Source organism: Coregonus lavaretus (genome assembly GCF_964263955.1).
Source record: "Coregonus lavaretus genome assembly, chromosome: 36".
Taxonomy (NCBI): domain Eukaryota; kingdom Metazoa; phylum Chordata; class Actinopteri; order Salmoniformes; family Salmonidae; genus Coregonus; species Coregonus lavaretus.
The window spans coordinates 28,192,964-28,213,690 of record NC_140023.1 but is presented as its reverse complement, the minus strand read 5'-3'; the positions used below and the strand labels follow the sequence as shown (position 1 = coordinate 28,213,690).

Genomic DNA, 20,727 nt, shown 5'->3' with positions numbered 1-20,727 from the left:
CCATTTCCAATGCTCAGACACTACACCATCACACACATCATAAAAAAGCCTTTGACTGGCTACAAATACCTGAAACTCACACACTGTCACTCTTAATCTGAGCAGCGAGATGCACATCTAAGTGACACAGAGTGTGAAGTCACATGTACACACACGTGGCTAGAGAGAGTGAAAAACAACGAAAGAGTAGGACAAGCTGAGTCCTGAGAGTTGCACTGCTAAGCTGAGCATGTTGCTACCTGCCACTGCATACCTTGAGATTTACACAGAGAGAGATGGAAGGGGAGGAAAACACGTACACACACACACACAGTGGAGGACAGGCAAGGACTGAAAAAAGACTGGACTTGCTCCGTCTAGAGATGGGAGATAAAAAATATGTTTAAATAAGGGACAGTAAAAATTAAAGGCCCGCAAACGAAGCCAATTAAATACTTCAATTGTCTTCCATCGAAAATTTAACAAAACATTTTAATGTACAGCAAATTAATAAATTGCATGGAGAAAAACATTCCTAGATAGTTTCAATTCATAATGGAACACTCTGTACCATCTAATGGTGCTGAGCTTGTAGCCCCCCCACCTCCCTCAACCTCTCTATCAGTGGGTGAAAGCACAATGAGAGGCTTTGCCATGTCCAGGCACCTCCTGTACCTTAATCACTCCATTATGGACCCTGTCAGCCCTATGAAAACAACTGTCACCCACCACCCGGCACCTCCATTCCCTCCCCCCTGGCTGGTACTGATGAGGTGATGGATGTGGTGGAGATGGTAGTGGGGTTAAAAGAGGGGTGAGTTATATCCTATGGCTGCACTGTATGTGTGCTTGCTAGTCTCCTCGGAGAGAGGGTATTGTGCTGCTATCTCACCCTCTGTTCTGTTGACCTATTAAGAATCTCAGCGTCGTCCCGGTTAGGGGAGGGTTTGACCGGGGGGACTTTATTTGGCTCATCGCGCTCTAGCGACTCCTTGTGGCGGGCCGGGCGCCTGCAGGCTGACCTTGGTCGTCAGTTGAACGGTGTTTCCTCCGACACATCGGTGGGGCTGGCTTCCGGGTTAAGCGGGCGGGTGTTAAGAAGCGCGGTTTGGCGGGTCATGCGTCGGAGGACGCATGACTCGACCTTCGCCTCCCAAGCCCGTTGGGGAGTTGCAGCGATGAGACAAGATCGAAATTGGGGAGAAAAAGGGGGTCGAATAATAAAAATAAGAAGAATGACATATTACCGAAGCCTCAGATGTAGTCAGAGGGGTTGGAGCAGGGCTCTGTTTTCGCGCCAACCCTAATCTAACGCACCTGATTTTAATAATTAGCTGGTTGATGAGCTGAAACTTATTTACAACTTGGGTTGTAGCGAAAACCAACAAGAGGGTAGCTCTTCAGGAACAGGGTTGGAAAGCCCTGGGTTAGAGGATTTGACAGTGGTATGTCTATTTGTCTTTGTGTGTTCGTGAATAAAACATTAGCTAATCCAAGACTTCTACAGTTATTGCGCAGTGCACAGGAACGCATCTGTTTTACAGATTCTACTCTACTTACTCACAAAGACGTACTGTATCCTGTACTTTCGCCATATGTCCTGTATTATAACCCATGTTTGGTTAAATGTGTGAGTTATGCATAAAAATAATAGCTCCTTCTCAATTTCAGCAAGTCAGAGCTATAGCAACTTCCCACATACTTAATTCAAACCTGTTCAGCTTTCTACTTAAATGCCTACTTAACATGCACACACACCAAGGCAACGTGGAAGATTGATCGTTATTGACTAGTGATGGATGATGGCTTGCTCTCGGACTGTGTGCGTTTGTATTTCAAGACTAAGAATTGAGCTGAATGGGACTGAGGGGAGGTAGGTATCTACAGCTGCTGCTAAAAACTCCTTAAAAAGGCTGTCAACTAATATTCATTACTTCCTTTCATCGTCTTCCCTTCTTTTCTCATTTGGCAACCGCTTTGTCACCATCCGCTTTGCTCTCCATCTGTCTCTTCCTCCCTATTTCACTCATTTCCCTCACTCGCTCTTTCTTCCTTTCTGTGGAACCTTAATGGTTTCCTGGGCTCAGTTCGAGACATTATTTCAGAGGGAACAATAACAACAAAAGTAAGAGCCACTTTAAGCAACTCTCACTACCTCCCTCCCCACTGGGAACCGGTGTGTGTATGTGTGTCTGTCCCTGTCTATGCGCGCGTGCATACATTTATGTGTTAGTTTGCTACATTAAGGGGCCTTGAAAACAAGCGCTCTCTGTTAGGTCCTACAAGCCCAGGTCTTGTGGAAATTAACTGCCTCATTTATGTACTTTAACATCACCACCTTCAAATGTCTGCTTGCTTAGTCAATCTTTAAAAATAACCTCCACACCTCTTCAAAAGAAATGGAAAGATACAAAAACACGGACCTGTATTTTTAGCTCTCCTGTCTGTACAAAATAAAAAAAGGGTACAATTCTAAAAGCAATAGCAGTAAATGAAATTGTACATAGGTTGGTTGTGCAAGATTTTTGGAGCCAGATGGAGGGGGAGAGTGAGGGAGAAAAGAGGGAGAAATAGAGCAGTACGCAGAGAAACCGGGAGAAAAACTTGTTTGTTTTACAACTAAAGAGATAAAACTTGTTTACATAAATCAGTTCAAACTGTAATTAAAACCTGATTTATGTAAATACATGAAGTTGTGAATCTTTATTATTGCCACATTGAGATCTGTGGTAAGATTATTGGCGATGCCAGACTTCTATGAGCAGTCAGTCAGTACGGTTGAGGCTCTTAGAGTACTGGAGGCAACTTGTTGAATCCAACCACTTTAAAAAACAGACAGGGTGCAATTCCCCTCCAGTACCACTAGAGGTACCCTTGCACAGACTTCTCAGTATTGAGTAGGTGTTTGGCTATACAGCACTAATGGACAGATCTGGGACCAGGCTATCTGGAATGAAGTGTGTCTATGGAATTCCTTACAGTCTCTGGTTATTGCTTAAAGTGTTGCTCTTGGAAAGAGAGATGGTGAGAGGAGAGATGGCTCTTCAACATCTAGCCTTATAATAATAATAATTGATTGAATTCATATAGTGCTTTCCAGAACTCAAAGTGCTTTACATAGTAAAAGGGAAATTCACCTCATCCACCACCATCAACCACCAATATCTACAATACTCCTCTCTGTCTGGAGTGTCTTCTCACCTCATTCTGCAGGTGGTGGAAGGTGAAAGGATACGGATGCAGTCGTGAGGTGGCAGCCTGAAGGTCCTGTCCCCTTTGTGTGAGACAGTCCATGCCAAGTCACACCTCAGTGTTTCCAAAAGGCCTCTCCATGTGCCGTAGCTTCCACACCCTCACACCAGACCCGGAGTCCCTTCAATGGACATTTGCAATAGTCCTGCTAGAAGCTATAGACTGGAGCTGGTCCAGGGAGCTCGCTGTTGAGTGTCAGCCCACTCAATTGTGCAGAGCTGGGCTTGGAACTGGGACTGAGGGTCCCACAGAGGCTGGTTGCTTGGCTAGTCTGGCCTGGACGTGACATCCTGCCAGAGCCTGGCCCTTGTCGGGTAGGGTTCATCCTTTGCCAGCCCCACTGACTGGCCATGTGGCCCACAGCCTTGGAAACCGCTCTAATGGAGTGGAAGGAGCAAAAGCTTGGGGGAGGCTAGAGGATATGTGCCCTTGCTCTGTTCAGCCATCTCAGCTCTGCTCTCACCACTTGACCGCACACCTTTTCCTCACTCCCTTGTTCCCTTCACTTTTTTTTTTAATTGCCTAAAATCGGTCCTTTCGCTCCTCATCAGTGGACAAGGGTTCTAGCTCCTGTCTCTCTCCTCATGGGCTATGATTAAATGTCCCCCCCACCTCACATCTACACACAATACCCCATTATGACAAAGCAAAAACAGGTTTTTAGAAATGTTTGCAAATTTATGGAAGACAAAAAACTGAAATATCACATTTACATAAGTATTCAGACCCTTTATTGAGTACTTTGTTGAAGCACCTTTGGCAGCAATTACAGCCTAGAGTCTTCTTGGGTATGACGCTACAAGCTTGGCACACCTGTATTTGGGGAGTTTCCCCCATTCTTCGCTGCAGATCCTCTCAAGCTCTGTCTGGTTGGATGGGGAGCATCGCTGCACAGCTATTTTCAGGTCTCTCCAGAGATGTTCGATCGGGTTCAAGTCCGGGCTCTGGCTGGGCCACTCAAAAGACGTACAGAGACATTCCCCGAAGCCACTCCTGCGTTGTCTTGGCAGTGTGCTTAGGGTTGTTGTCCTGTTGGAAGGTGAACCTTCACTCCAGTATGAGGTCCTGAGTGCTCTGGAGCAGGTTTTCATCAAGGATCTCTGTGTACTTGCTCCGTTCATCTTTCCCTCGATCCTGACTATTATCCCAGTCCCTGCCGCTGAAAAACATCCCCAGCATGATGCTGCCACCACCATGCTTCACAGTAGGGATGGTGCCAGGTTTCCTCCAGACGTGACGCTTGGCATTCAGGCCAAAGAGTTTGATCTTGGCTTCATCAGACCAGAGAATCTTGTTTCTCATAGTCTGAGAGTCCTTTAGGTGCCTTTTGGCAAACTCCAACGGGCTGTCATGTGCCTTTTACTGAGGATTGGCTTCCGTCTGGCCTTTCTAACATAAAGGCCTAATTGGTGGAGTGCTGCATAGATTGTTGTCCTTCTGGAAGGTTCTCCCATCTCCACAGAGGAACTCTGGAGCTCTGTCAGAGTGACCATCAGGTTCTTGGTCACCTCCCTGACCAAGGCCCTTTTTCTTCGATTGCTCAGTTTGGCCAGGCGGCCAGCTCTAGGAAGAGTCTTAGTGGTTCCAAACTTCTTCCATTTAAGAATGATGGAGGCCACTGTGTTCTTGGGGACCTTCAATGCTGCAGACATTTTTTGGTACCCTTTCCCAGATCTGTGCCTCGACACAATCCTGTCTCAGCACTCTACGGACAATTCCTTCGACCTCATGGCTTGGTTTTTGCTGTGGGACCTTTCCAAATCATGTACAATCATTGAATTTACCACAGGTGGACTCCAATCAAGTTGCAAAAACATCAAAGATTATCAATGGAAACAGGATGCACCTGAGCTCCGTTTCGAGTCTCATAGCAAAGGGTCTGAATACTTATTTAGATAAGGAATTGTATTTATTTGTATACATTTGCTAAAATTTCTAAAAACCGGTTTTCGCTTCGTCATTATGTGGTATTGTGTGTAGATCAATGAGAATGTTTATTTTATTTAATCCATTTTAGAATAAGGCTGTAATGTAACAAAACATGGATAAAGGGAAGGGGTCTGAATACTTTCCGAATGCACTGTATGCAGTTCATCACCAAACGGTTTTATCTTTGTAAATCAGTACTATCAAACAGTCTTCAAATAGACAGTGGTATGAAACATAAAAATGGAAACTGAAATATTTCTTTTCTGGATTGATACTATGTTAGAGTTAAAGTATCAATTTACAGCCACAATGACCATTACAACAAACAGACCTGGGACCAGGCTGGAGAGAAGATGTTGCAGACGGAGATGTTTGACATCTTACGTGCTCCAACCCGACTTTGCTATTTAGTGACTTTTTTCGTGTTTATCCTTACTTTTTTATACAGAAAGCTCACACCATTATCACCTATGACCGCCAAGTATTTTTGAACTACGAATCGACAGCTACTAACCTAATATTTGACCTCAATTACGGCTTCTACTTCAACTTCAACCCAGCTGTTCCCTTGCTTACACCGTACCCTACTCCATTGTTCGGGGGAAGCGCCGCAAGCAAAGACGCGGGAGGAGGGCTGGAGTCTTTGTTAGACTCAGATGCAGAGAAAATCGTCCGGCACTCCCCTTACGTTTTATTGGCAAATGTCCAGTCACTTGAGAACAAGATGGATGACCTCCGTACAAGAGTTTACTACCAAGGGGGCGTGAAAAGCTGTAATATTCTATGCTTTTCAGAAACTTTGCTGGCGGTCGATATGGACATAAAACTCGAGGGGTTTCTCCATGCTTCGTCGCAACTGGACAGCTGACTCGGGCAAAACCAAAGGGGGAGGGGTGTGCGTCTTTGTAAACAACAACTGTGTGAAGGATATCTCAAGCTTTTTTGCTCACCTGAACTAGAATACTTCATGGTAAATTGCAGACCCTTTTATCTGCCAAGATAATTCATAATCATCACTGCTGTCTACACCCACCCCAAAAAAACAGAATTGCACTAAGCAAGCACTCAACGAGCTGTACATGGCCATAAACAAACAAGAAAACACACACCCAGAGGAAGGGTTTATAGTGGGTGGAAACTTTAATGTGGGGAGACTGAAATGCGTTTTACCAACACGTCTCATAAGCCACAAGAGGCGCTAACACTCTGGACCACTTTTACTCTACCCACAAAAATGCATACAAGGCCCTCCTTCGCCCTCCCTTCGTCAAATCAGACCATGACTCCATCCTCCTGCTTCCTGTTTACAAGCAAAAACTCCAACAGGAAGTACCAGTGATGCGCTCAGATGTAGCGGACGCTAAACTACAAGACTGCTTCGCTAGCACAGACTGGAATATTTACCGGGATTCATCCGATAACATTGAGGAGTTTACCACATCAGCCACGGGCTTCATTAATAAGTGCATCGACGACGTCGACCCCACAATGACCGTACGTACCCTAACCAAAAGCCATGAATTACAGGCAGTAATTTCAAGGAATGGGACAAGGACGCTTACATGAAAGCCCGCTACGACCTCCTACATGGAAAAGGTCAATATAGGACTAAGATAGAATCCTACTACACCGGCTCCAACGCGCGTCGGATTTGGCAGGGTTTGTAGACTAATGTCAAAGACCCCAGCCACCCAAGCCATAGACTGTTCACTCTGCTACCGCACAGCAAGTGGTACCGGAGCGCCAAGTCTGGGACCTGAACAGCTTCTACCCCCAAGCCATAAGACTGCTGAGTAGTTAATAAAATGGCTACCCAGACTATTACCATGACCCTTTTCTGCACTGACTCTATGCACACTTACTGGACTACCCACACACTCAAACGCTAACACACACATGCATATTGACGCAACACAAACAAACACAATTTCACATACGCTGCCGCTACTCTGTTTACTTGCTATCCTGATTGCCTAGTTACTTTTACCCCTACCTACAGTACATACTACCTCGTAATCCTGCACATTGACTGGGTACCGGTACTCCTTGTATATAGTCTTATTATTGTTATTTATTGTGTTAACATTTACAATTTCTATTAGCACATTTTCTTACATTTTAACTCTGCATTGTTGGGAAAGGGCTTGTAAGTAAGCATTTCACTGTAAAGTCTACACGGTAAAGTCTACACCTGTTGTATTTGCCGCATGTGAGAAATACAATTTTATGAGGCTATGTTCTAGACTCCACCGAGAATCCATTTCCAGAAGTCCAAATAAACAAAATGCTTCAAAAAGTTCACAGGGACTACTGCAAGAATTACATTAACTGTGCTGAAAAAGTTTAATTCCACGAGGGACTTCAACGGTGTTCTAAAGTGTTCTAGTGTTCCAGAGAGACTGTGGAATGGAACAAGGTATTCTAGGTTTCTTTCCACTGGGGGGGGGGGGGGAGACCGACAGTCAGAGAGATGTTTGAGTGCTGAGAGAGAGAGAGCGTTTGAAAGAGATATGTTTGAGACCGCTCACTGCTGAGAGGTGACCAGCAGAGTTCAAGTGGTCATGTTGTGGCCCATTGAAGGCCCAGGGTTAGGACTGAGAGGCCCTCACTAAGTCCCCGAACCCAGGGGACCTCCAACACAACATCATTGTCCTGCTGGGACTTCAAAACGGGGACATCTTGTGACCAAAACAATCGCACAGCGCGTCTACGCATTAATTAGCTAGTTTGGGAACATATGCAAATAAGCTCGTAATGGGACACTGTGGGCATGTGTGTGTGAGAGCATGGGTCTGAGAGTGTGCGTGTGTGTGAGAGAAGGTGGGAACTGGGCAACCTTCTCACCCCAGCTCCGTCTCTCCCTGGGATAAAATAGGGCGAGGTAAATAAGGTAGTGAATGGGTGTCCCCCCATGCACCCCATCAGATATAGGAGGGGGGCAAGGGGGTGGGGGGATAAATACCAATGGTGAAGGGGCAGGAAACTGTGGCAACAGAGACGCGACTGACACCAGTGTGTTTAGGATTCTACGTATACAACCTCGCAGAGGCACCCAAACACACACACACACACACGGACGCACACACACACACATTTTTTTACAGACACCCAAACACAGAAAATGGGAGATCCATCAAGCAGACACATAATAAATGCTGGGGGGAGGAAAGAGTGTGAAAATGGCACGTTGCCATAATCCTCAACAAGACATCACTATGCCTTCCACAGAAAGGGAAAAGTTGGGAGGAATACCTGAATGAAATAACACGCGAATGAACGAATCAATGAGGGAATAGAGGAATTAGAGAATGAAACAGGGAGGCAATGGAGAAATGAATGAGAGAAAGGGGGGATTAATGAGACATTTCTGGCCCAATCTAATAGACTTGGAAAGGGTGCTTACTTTCACCCAACCTCCTCAAAACCATCCCATCTCAGTCAATGTTATGTGGATATCCCGTGTGTGTGTGTGTGTGTGTGTGTGTGTCGCACACACTCCTCCTCGTGTTGCTGAGTTACAGTAGCCGTCTCCACTGAGACCTATCCCTCAACCGCTAATGGTTCTAGCAGCCCACTCTGCTCTCCCTTACTCTTTCTCTCTATCAGTCTATTCATTCCTCCTATCTGCAGTGGGCGAGTACATCACCTTTATTTAATATCTTCCCCTCCCTGCGGTTTTACTGTATATGAAATCAGCGATTCTGCTCTAATAGATTACCAGTGTGTGTGTGTGTTTGTATTTTGTGTGTGTGCTCCACCTCTTATAAACCCCATTTCGAATGCTTCACCATGTCATAGCAGGCTACAGTAGGGGAGGATTTGAACCAGTTTTAAACAGGCCCAAATGTCAGGCAGCCAGGCCTTAGAGCTTTGGATAAAGCAAAACCACTAGTATTGAGAATGTAAGAATTTACCTTTCAGAATCCCCCTGGCTGTTTATGTTCCCGAGATGTCCTGGCCCCAGCCTCGAACCCACAACCCTCTGATCTCTCCTGTGCCCAGTTCAAAATACAGACTGATTATGGGTTTGAGTGCAGTAGCAACTCTGCACACTGAGTGAGAACAGTAACAGCACATTGAGTAAGAGAACACAGATCTCAGTGGGCTGTTGTTACTCAATGTATAGACTAGAGCAAAGCTATGGCTCTGGACCAGAGTCTTGCTCCTCAGTAGAGGGGCCCACAGAGACATCATTTAGGAGTAGGGGCTAATGAGTGAAAATGAGAAGAGAGAGAGCCAGAGCACTAGTTCAGACTGTGCTGTCCATGTTGAGACCCTTGCACCTAGAATAAGACAAAGGGAGAGAAAGGAGAGGAGGGAGAGCTCTCCATGAGGGCCAGATAGGGCGTTCAGCAACGTGGTACTCTGAATGTACTGGGGTTACAATGAGAGAAACAGATCGCCGTAGCCACCAGCCGGAGAGGTTAGGCATCAACACCGTCCACAGGTGTCTCCGTTCACCCTCAACTTTTTCTGATTTGGAGTCACCCTCAAAATTAAAGTGGAAAACCACACTACAGGCTGATCCAACTTTGATGTAATGTCCTTAAAACAAGTCAAAATGAGGCTCAGTAGTGTGTGTGGCCTCCACGTGCCTGTATGACCTCCCTACAACGCCTGGGCATGCTCCTGATGAGGTGGCGGATGGTCTCCTGAGGGATCTCCTCCCAGACCTGGACTAAAGCATCCGCCAACTCCTGGACAGTCTGTGGTGCAACGTGGCGTTGGTGGATGGAGCGAGACATGATGTCCCAGATGTGCTCAATTGGATTCAGGTCTGGTGAACGGGCGGTCCAGTCCATAGCATCAATGCCTTCCTCTTGCAGGAACTGCTGACACACTCCAGCCACATGAGGTCTAGCATTGTCTTGCATTAGGAGGAACCCAGGGCCAACCGCACCAGCATATGGTCTCACAAGGGGTCTGAGGATCTCATCTCGGTACCTAATGGCAGTCAGGCTACCTCTAGCGAGCACATGGAGGGCTGTGCGGCCCCCCAAAGAAATGCCACCCCACACCATGGCTGACCCACCGCCAAACCGGTCATGCTGGAGGATGTTGCAGGCAGCAGAACGTTCTACACGGTGTCTCCACACTCTGTCACGTCTGTCACGTGCTCAGTGTGAACCTGCTTTCATCTGTGAAGAGCACAGGGCGCCAGTGGCGAATTTGCCAATCTTGGTGTTCTCTGGCAAATGCCAAACGTCCTGCACGGTGTTGGGCTGTAAGCACAGCCCCCACCTGTGGACGTCGGGCCCTCATACCACGCTCATGGAGTCTGTTTCTGACCATTTGAGCAGACACATGCACATTTGTGGCCTGCTGGAGGTCATTTTGCAGGGCTCTGGCAGTGCTCCTCCTGCTCCTCCTTGCACAAAGGCGGAGGTAGCAGTCCTGCTGCTGGGTTGTTGCCCTCCTACGGCCTCCTCCAAGTCTCCTGATGTACTGGCCTGTCTCCTGGTAGCGCCTCCATGCTCTGGACACTACGCTTACAGACACAGCAAACCTTCTTGCCACAGCTCGCATTGATGTGCCATCCTGGATGAGCTGCACTACCTGAGCCGCTTGTGTGGGTTGCAGACTCCGTCTCATGCTACCACTAGAGTGAAAGCACCGCCAGCATTCAAAAGTGACCAAAACATCAGCCAGGAAGCATAGGAACTGAGAAGTGGTCTGTGGTCACCACCTGCAAAACCACTCCTTTATTGGGGGTGTCTTGCTAATTGCCTATAATTTCCACCTTTTGTCTATACCATTTGCACAACAGCATGTGCAATTTATTGTCAATCAGTGTTGATTGACAATAGTGGACAGTTTGATTTCACAGAAGTGTGATTGACTTGGAGTTACATTGTGTTGTTTAAGTGTTAATTTAATATTTTGAGCAGTGTATATATACAGTGAGGGAAAAAAGTATTTGATCCCCTGCTGATTTTGTACGTTTGCCCACTGACAGAGACATGATCAGTCTATAATTTTAATGGTAGGTTTATTTGAACAGTGAGACAGAGAATAACAAAAAAATCCAGAAAAGTACATGTCAAAAATGGTATAAATTGATCAGCATTTTAATGAGGGAAATAAGTATTTGACCCCTCTGCAAAACATGACTTAGTACTTGGTGGCAAAACCCTTGTTGGCAATTACAGAGGTCAGACGTTTCTTGTAGTTGGCCACCAGGTTTGCACACATCTCAGGAGGGATTTTGTCCCACTCCTCTTTGCAGATCTTCTCCAAGTCATTAAGGTTTCGAGCCTGACGTTTGGCAACTCAAACCTTCAGCTCCCTCCACAGATTTTCTATGGGATTAAGGTCTGGAGACTGGCTAGGCCACTCCAGGACCTTAATGTGCTTCTTCTTGAGCCACTCCTTTGTTGCCTTGGCCGTGTGTTTTGGGTCATTGTCATGCTGGAATACCCATCCATGACCCATATTCAATGCCCTGGCTGAGGGAAGGAGGTTCTCACCCAAGATTTGACGGTACATGGCCCTGTCCATCGTCCCTTTGATGCAGTGAAGTTGTCCTGTCCCCTTAGCAGAAAAACACCCCCAAAGCATAATGTTTCCAACTCAATGTTTGACAGTGGGGATGGTGTTCTTGGGGTCATAGGCAGCATTCCTCCTCCTCCAAACACGGCGAGTTGAGTTGATGCCAAAGAGCTCGATTTTGGTCTCATCTGACCACAACACCTTCACCCAGTTCTCCTCTGAATCATTCAGATGTTCATTGGCAAACTTCAGACGGGCCTGTATATGTGCTTTCTTGAGCAGGGGGACCTTGTGGGCGCTGCAGGATTTCAGTCCTTCACAGCGTAGTGTGTTACCAATTGTTTTCTTGGTGACTATGGTCCCAGCTGCCTTGAGATCATTGACAAGATCCTCCCGTGTAGTTCTGGGCTGATTCCTCACCGTTCTCATGATCATTGCAACTCCACGAGGTGAGATCTTGCATGGAGCCCCAGGCCGAGGGAGATATACATTCTTTTGTGTTTCTTCCATTTGCGAATAATCGCACCAACTGTTGTCACCTTCTCACCAAGCTGCTTGGCGATGGTCTTGTAGCCCATTCCAGCCTTGTGTAGGTCTACAATCTTGTCCCTGACATCCTTGGCGAGCTCTTTGGTCTTGGCCATGGTGGAGAGTTTGGAATCTGATTGATTGATTGCTTCTGTTGACAGGTGTCTTTTATACAGGTAACAAGCTGAGATTAGGAGCACTCCCTTTAAGAGTGTGCTCCTAATCTCAGCTCGTTACCTGTATAAAAGACACCTGGGAGCCAGAAATCTTTCTGATTGAGAGGGGGTCAAATACTTATTTCCCTCATTAAAATGCAAATTAATTTATAACATTTTTGACATGTGTTTTTCTGGATTTTGTTGTTGTTATTCTGTCTCTCACTGTTCAAATAAACCTACCATTAAAATTATAGACTGATCATTTCTTTGTCAGTGGGCAAACGTACAAAATCAGCAGGGGATCAAATACTTTTTTCCCTCACTGTATATATATATTTTCTCGAATAATTTCTCGCCCTATTTTCTGTAAGAGAAAAGGTCTGCAACGCAAATTACACCCTATTTCGTACATAGTGCACCACTTTTGACCGAAGCCCAGAGCCCTGGTCAAAAGTAGTGCACTATATAGGGAATAGGGTGCAATTTGGAACATAGATGAGGAGACATCCATTCTAATCCTCTGTCCCTCCGTCAAGTGCACTGCACACATATAAATGTCTGTATGGAGGTGAGGAGAGGCGCGGAGATTAAAATAAACAGATAGAATAGGGGAAACACTGTGCTCACATCAAAGCCTCAGCCATTAATCACACTGACATGTCAGGGAGCTGGGCAAAACTCCCATTCTCTGTTTGATATCATACAGAATAATAGAAATACTGTAGTGAAATATTCTCTTGGAGAAGTTATTGGCATCTTACCAGGGTAAATACAGTAGGGTAGAGTACAGTACAATACAATAGAGCAGAGTATAGTAGAGTAGTCAAGTAGAGCAGAGTATAACAGAACAAAGTAAACATGTCATTGTCGTACCTTGTACCGCATCTTGTTGCAGGAGTGGATGTAGAAGCCCAGATAGTAGTAGCACAGCTTGGGGGATTGTTTCTGTAGCTGCCTGGTGAAGGCAACCTCCCTGGAGAAAAGAGATAGAGTATTTAGTTAGAGTGACAATTTAATACTGTACACTATTTCTACAAAAGTACGTGGACACCCCTTCAAATTAGTGCATTTGGCTATTTCAGCCACACCCATTGCTGACAGGTGTATAAAATCGAGCACACAGCCATGCAATCTCCATAGACAAACATTGGCAGTAGAATGGCCTTACTGAAGAGCTCAGTGATTTTCAACGTGGCACCGTCATAGGATGCCACCTTTCCAACAAGTCAGTTCGTCAAATTTCTGCCCTGCTAGAGCTGCCCCGGTCAACTATAAGAGCTGTTATTGTGAAGTGGAAACGTCTAGGAGCAACAATGGCTCAGCCGCAAAGTGGAAGGCCACACAAGCTCACAGAACGGGACTGCAGAGTGCTGAAGCGCGTAAAAATTGTCTGTCCTCGGTTGCTACACTCACTACCGAGTTCCAAACTGCCTCTGGAAGCAACGTCAGCACAATTGTTCGTCGGGAGCTTCATGAAATGGGTTTCCATGGCCGAGCAGCCGCAAACAAACCTAAGATCAACATGTGCAATGTCAAGTGTCGGCTGGAGTGGTGTAAAGCTCGCTGCCATTGGACTCTGGAGCAGTGGAAACGCGTTCTTTGGAGTGATGAATCACGCTTCACCATCTGGCAGTCTGACGGACAAATCTGAGTTTGGCGGATGGCAGGAGAACGCTACCTGCTCGAATGCATATTGCCAACTGTAAAGTTTGGTGGAGGAGGAATAACGGTCTGGGGCTGTTTTCATGGTTCGGGCTAGGCCCCTTAGTTCCAGTGAAGGGAAATCTTAACGCCAAAGCATACAATGACATTCTAGACAATTCTGTGCTTCCAACTTTGTGGCAACCGTTTGGAGAAGGCCCTTTCCTGTTTCAGCATGACAATGCCCCTGTGCACAAAGCGAAGTCCATACAGAAATGGTTTGTCGAGATCGGCATGGAAAAACCTGACTGGCCTGCACAAAGCCCTGACCTCAACCGCATCGAACACCTTTGGGATGAATTGGAACGCCGACTGCGACAAGCTCTGAGTGCCTATTACAGTATGTGTGATTCATAATTAGATTTTTTCTGACCATTTCGAACAGCGTAAACAACAACAAATACAATAATAATTTACAAACAAATTATAATCAATCCCATATAGTCTGTTCTAACAAAAAAGGTTTTAAAGTCTTTAGTACAGCCAAGATTAAAAACAGTTGAATTAACTCCTGAACTGAATTGCTTTAGCAGACATGTTGTAGTTTATTTATTGTTTAATTATAGCAATAGCCTAATAAACTTGACATTCACTTGAATCTTCTCTTCATTTTGCGCACAAACAAAATCACTAACAGTCTAGTATAGTCAATTGTAGCTCAATTGGTAGAGCATGGTGCTTGCAACGCCAGGGTTGTGGGTTCGATTCCCATGGGGGACAAGTATGAATTAAAAGAAAGTATGGAAATGTATGCACTCACTACTGTAAGTCGCGTCTGCTAAATGAGTTTTGTTTAAATAATGTATTTATTTATTATTGCCAGTATAATTTAGAAGCTTTGACATGCATCATCCAAACAGCTGCTGAAGGGCAAATGTGATCTAATGCCGGCTTCTCTGCGACATCTTGCCAATGTGCAAATGCTCTGTATACATCGGGCAGACGTCGGGGAGATTTATATGTGCTGTCTGGGGTGATGACATGCACAAATGCATGAATGATTGATTGATATAAACATCCTCTCACTGTCAACTGCGTTTATTTTCAGCAAACTTAACATGTGTAAATATTTGTATGAACATAAGATTCAACACCAGACAAAAACTGAACAGGTTCCACAGACAAAAGTAACAGTCAGTATCTGGTGTGGCCACCAGCTGCATTAAGTACTGCAGTGCATCTCCTCCTCATGGACTGCACCAGATTTGCCAGTTCTTGCTGTGAGATGTTACCCCACTCTTCCACCAAGGCACCTGCAAGTTCCTGGACATTTCTGAGGGGAATGGCCCTAGCCCTCACCCTCCAATCCAACAGGTCCCAGACGTGCTCAATGGGATTGAGATCCGGGCTCTTCGCTGGCCATGGCAGAACACTGACATTCCTGTCTTGCAGGAAATCACGCACAGAACGAGCAGTATGGCTGGTGGCATTGTCATGCTGGAGCTCAGTCAGATGATGCTGTGACACATCGCCCCAGACCATGACGGACCCTCCACCTCCAAATCGATCCCGCTCCAGAGTACATGCCTCGGTGTAACGCTCATTCCTTTGACGATAAACGCGAATCCGACCATCACCCCTGGTGAGACAAAACCACGACTCGTCAGTGAAGAGCACGTTTTGCCAGTCTGTCTGGTCCAGTGACGGTGGGTTTGTGCCCACAGGCGACATTGTTGCCGGTGATGTCTGGTGAGGACCTGCCTTCCAACAGGCCTACAAGCCCTCAGTCCAGCCTCTCTCAGCCTATTGCGGATAGTCTGAGCACTGATGGAGGGATTGTGCGTTTCTGGTGTAACTCGGGCAGTTGTTGTTGCCATCCTGTACCTGACCCGCAGGTGTGATGTTCGGATGTACCGATCCTATGCAGGTGTTGTTACACGGTCTGCCACTGCGAGGACGATCAGCTGTCCGTCCTGTTTCCCTGTAGCGCTGTCTTAGGCGTCTCACAGTACGGACATTGCAATTTATTGCCCTGGCCACATCTGCAGTCCTCATGCCTCCTTGCAGCATGCCTAAGGCACGTTCACGCAGATGAGCAGGGACCCTGGGCATCTTTCTTTTGGTGTTTTTCAGAGTCAGTAGAAAGGCCTCTTTAGTGTCCTTAGTTTTCCCAACTGTGACATTAATTGCCTACCGCCTGTAAGCTGTTAGTGTCTTAACGACCGTTCCACAGGTGCATGTTCATTAATTGTTTATGGTTAATTGAACAAGCATGGGAAACAGTGTTTAAACCCTTTAAAATTAAGATCTGTGAAGTTATTTGGATTTTTACGAATTATCTTTGAAAGACAGGGTTTCTTTTTTTGCTGAGTTTATATTGAAGTAGGCCTTTAGTCCAATAAGTAAGTTATGTTAAGACAGCTAAAGTAAACAGTACTCTTAGTCCTACAGCTCCATGTCATTTCAATAAAAACCTTGAACCTACCTGTCTCTGAATTTACCAAAATATGTGTATTTTACACTCTAGCAATAGGCCTACATTAAGATAAATATCATAAAAGACAAAGACTTACTGAGCATTTCATCCTCAAAGTGCCATGAAGGTCTGCTGCGTGGTATGCATATTAACAGTAGAATATGCGAGACTCAACGAGTAGCTTACCAATAGCCGCCAGTCTAATAAATCAATTTAATATACACAATCACAAAGAAATCCATTCATATTTTGTTTAGGAAGGTCATAAAAAAACATGATACTATGACTATTTCAAAAGAACAGCATAGCATGTTTTAAGATGTATTTCTCTGTGCTATAGTAGCTGAGGCTATGGTTGCATCATGTCAACAAAATTCATTAACTTATTATCTTTCAGATAGGGTATATCAAATCGCCAAGAAACTGAAGATCTCATACAACGCTGTGTACTACTCCCTTCACAGAACAGCGCAAACGGGCTCTAACCAGAATAGAAAGCGTGGGAGGCCTTCTAGGCAGAGTTGCAAAGAAAAAGCCATATCTCAGACTGGCCAATAAAAAGAAAATATTAAGATGGGCAGTCTGAGATATGGCTTTTTCTTTGCAATTCTGCCTAGAAGGTCAGCATTCCGGAGTCGCCTCTTCACTGTTGATGTTGAGACTGGTGTTTTGCGGGTACTATTTAGTGAAGCTGCCAGTTGAGGACCTGTGAGGCGTCTGTCTCAAACTAGACACTAATGTATTTGTCCTCTTGCTCAGTTGTGTACCGGGGCCTCCCACTCCTCTTTCTATTCTGGTTAGAGCCAGTTTGCGCTGTTCTGTGAAGGGAGCAGTATACAGCATTGTACGAGATCTTCAGTTTCTTGGCAATTTCTCGCAAAGAATAGCCTTCATTTCTCAGAACAAGAATAGACTGACAAGTTTCAGAAGAAAGTTGTTTCTGGCCATTTTGAGCTTGTAATCGAACCTACAATTGCTGATGCTCCAGATATTCAACTAGTCTCAAGAAGGCCAGTTTTATTGCTTCTTTAAAATCAGCACAACAATTTTCAGCTGTGCTAACATAATTGCAAAAGGATTTTCTAATGATCAATTAGCCTTTCAAAATGATAAACTTGGATTAGCAAACACAACGTGCCATTGGAACACAGGACTGATGGTTGCTGATAAATGGGCTTCTGTACGCCTATGTAGATTTTCCATTAAAAATCTGCGTTTCCAGCTACAATAGCCATTTACAACATTAACAATGTCTACACTGTATTTCTGGTCAATTTGAAAAAATTGCTTTTCTTTCGAAAACAAGGACATTTCTAAGTGACCCCAAACTTTTGAACGGTAGTATATATATATATATATATATATATATATATATATATATATATATATATATATATATATATATATATATATATATATATATATATCACTACAGACCCCCTGGTTCGAGTCCAGGCTGTATCACAACCGGCCATGATTGGGAGTCCCATACGGCGGCGCACAATTGGCCCAGCATCGTCTGGGTTTGGCCGGTGTAAGCAGTCATTGTAAATAAGAATTTGTTCTTAACTGACTTGCCTAGTTAAATTATATATATATAATATATATATAATATATATATAATATAATATATATATATATATACACACACATACAACCTTCCGGCCAACTGGGGGCCCAAGGCTGGTTAGGAGACACCCCGCTAGAGACACTATTATGTAATTGTGATGAACTGAGAGAATTTTAAGTTTAGTAGCACTGTAATTCATTAATCATGTACTGTCTTCAAATGATCCTCTGTTCTTACCTCTTTCCCTTTGTCTTTTACACCTCTCGCCACCTCCTCTTTCTTCCTCGGTTTTATAATGCACACCAGATGTGCATTGAAGTACAGATTTAACTTTTATTTATAATATTACAATATTTATAATGCATGTATTATGTATTTATAACACTTGGATAATTAACTTTCAATAAAGAGTTTAACATTCTATGAAATACTATACCTATCCTCAGATCAGTGCAGATGAAGGAAATTAGATATTCAGATGAACTGGTTTTAGAGTATTTAAATGATGCATAGGAAGTGTAGTGTACTGTTTTTCAAATTCTGTTTCTGTATATATGAATTACAAATCAGCCTTTAACTAGTTAAATCATGTTTCTAGTCTATTGCATAGTTACAATGTGTAACCATTGATGTCCCAGGACCAGGATTGGTAAACCCTGTTGAAGTGTATAATTGTAATACATACATGCAGACACAGCACCATTCAAATACTTTAGTTTGATACTCCTGGTATTGGATATGACTGAATAAGAATGTCTCACATACATTCATACCTGAACCACACCTTTATTTGCCAAGGTAGAGTAAAAGATCAGTGAATATATTCAATGTGCAGGCTACAATGTGGGGATCTGATGCTTACTAATAACTACATGCACATTCGACTGGCATCCTTGGCACAATAAAGACATATTATATTCTACTCAATCCATAGGCTTCATTGATGTCATTCAGATTGTTTTGAAGTCGATACAACCGGCTATGATAGCTGAGGTTCATAGCTAGTTTCTGAACTAATATTTATACCAGATTGGCTACATAGCTAGCTCCACATCCATAGGCACACAGGTATTTTTATCCTCTACTACACAATAAGCAAGAAAGTAGTTAGCTAGCTACATTACTTCAGCTGCATTGCATGGAAAATATCAGCAAGGCAAGCTTACAAAATTGTACATTCAATTTGCACCAAATGCTTTAGCTAGCTAGATTCTTTACATCCACTGTTTCACAAGACGACAGCCTGGTTTGCTGGTTCTCAGGAGTCACGAAAACATTCAACACGAATTACAATTTCAAACTCATGTCACAACGGCCATAAAACTAGCTAGCTAGCTGGCTAATGTTAGCTAGCTTGTTAAATAGTCAATTTTGTAAATTAACTTTATGACAAAAAAATATGCAGAATCGTTTCTCCCTTACATTAACATAGAGTGCATTTGGAAAGTATCCAGACCCCTTGACTTTTTCCAGATTGTTACGTTACAGCCTTATTCTAAAATTGATTAAATAGTTTTTTCCCCCTCATCAATCTACACACAATACCCCATAATTACAAAGCAAAAACAGGTTTTTAAATGTATTTATTTAAAAAAATTGATATATCACAGTTACATAAGTATTCAGACCCTTTACTCAGTACTTTGTTGAAGCACCTTTAGCAGCGATTACAGCCTCAAGTCTTCTTTGGTATGACGCCACAAGCTTGGCATACCTGTATTTGGGGAGTTTCTCCCATTCTTCTCTCAAGCTTTGTCAGGTTAGATGGGGAGTGGCGCTGATATCTCTGTACTTTGCTCCGTTCATCTTTCCCTCGATCCTGACTAGTTTCCCAGTCCCTGCCACTGAAAAACATCCTCACAACATGATGCTGCCACCACCATGCTTCACAGTAGGGATGGTGCCAGGTTTCCTCCAGACGTGCGTGACGCTTGGCATTCAGGCCAAAGAGTTCAATCTTGGTTTCATCAGACCAGATAATCTTGTTTCTCATGGTCAGTCTTTTAGGTGTTTTTTGGAAAACTCCAAGCGGGCTGTCATGTGCCTTTTACTGAGGAGTGGCTTCCGTCTGGCCACTCTACCAAAGGCCTGATTGGTTGAGTGCTGCAGAGATGATTGTCCTTCTGGAAGGATCCCCCATCTCCACAGAGAAACTCTGGAGCTCTGTCAGAGTGACCATCGGGTTCTTGGTCACCTCCCTGACCAAGGCCCTTCTCCCCCGATTACTCAGTTTAGCCGGGCGGCCAGCTCTAGAAAAAGTCTTGGTGGTTCCAAACTTCTTCCATTTAAGAATGATGGAGGCCAATGTTCTTGGGGACCTTCAATGCTGCAGAAATGTTTTGGTACCCTTCCCCAGATCTGTGCCGACACAATCCTGTCTCGGAGCTCTACGGACAATTCCTTGGACCTCTTGGCTTTTGCTCTGACATGCACTGTCAACTGTGGGACCTTATATTGACAGGTGTGTGCCTTTCCAAATCATGTCCAATCAATTGAAATTACCACAGGTGGACGCCAATCAAGTTGTAGAAACATCAATGATGATCAATGGAAACAGGATGCACCTGAGCTCAATTATATGTCTCATTGCAAAGGGTCTGAATACTTATGTAAATAAAGTTTGTTTTTATGTTTTATAAATTTGCAATGAGACATGCAATGTTTTCACTTTGTCATTATGGGGTATTGTGTATAGATTGATGAGA

At 44.4% G+C, this 20,727-nt stretch overlaps 1 protein-coding gene across 2 annotated transcripts in view; it reads right to left on the bottom strand.

Annotated features, from left to right (window-relative positions):
• The window catches only part of LOC311110979 (arginyl-tRNA--protein transferase 1-like), a 183,068-nt gene that overhangs the window by 42,122 nt on the left and 120,219 nt on the right, over positions 1–20,727 (bottom strand). For both annotated transcript variants that reach the window (XM_084153638.1, XM_084153637.1), the window contains exon 10: positions 13,209–13,308. In XM_084153638.1, coding sequence (XP_084009764.1) covers positions 13,209–13,308 — 100 coding nt within the window. The remainder of the gene's footprint in view (positions 1–13,208; positions 13,309–20,727) is intronic.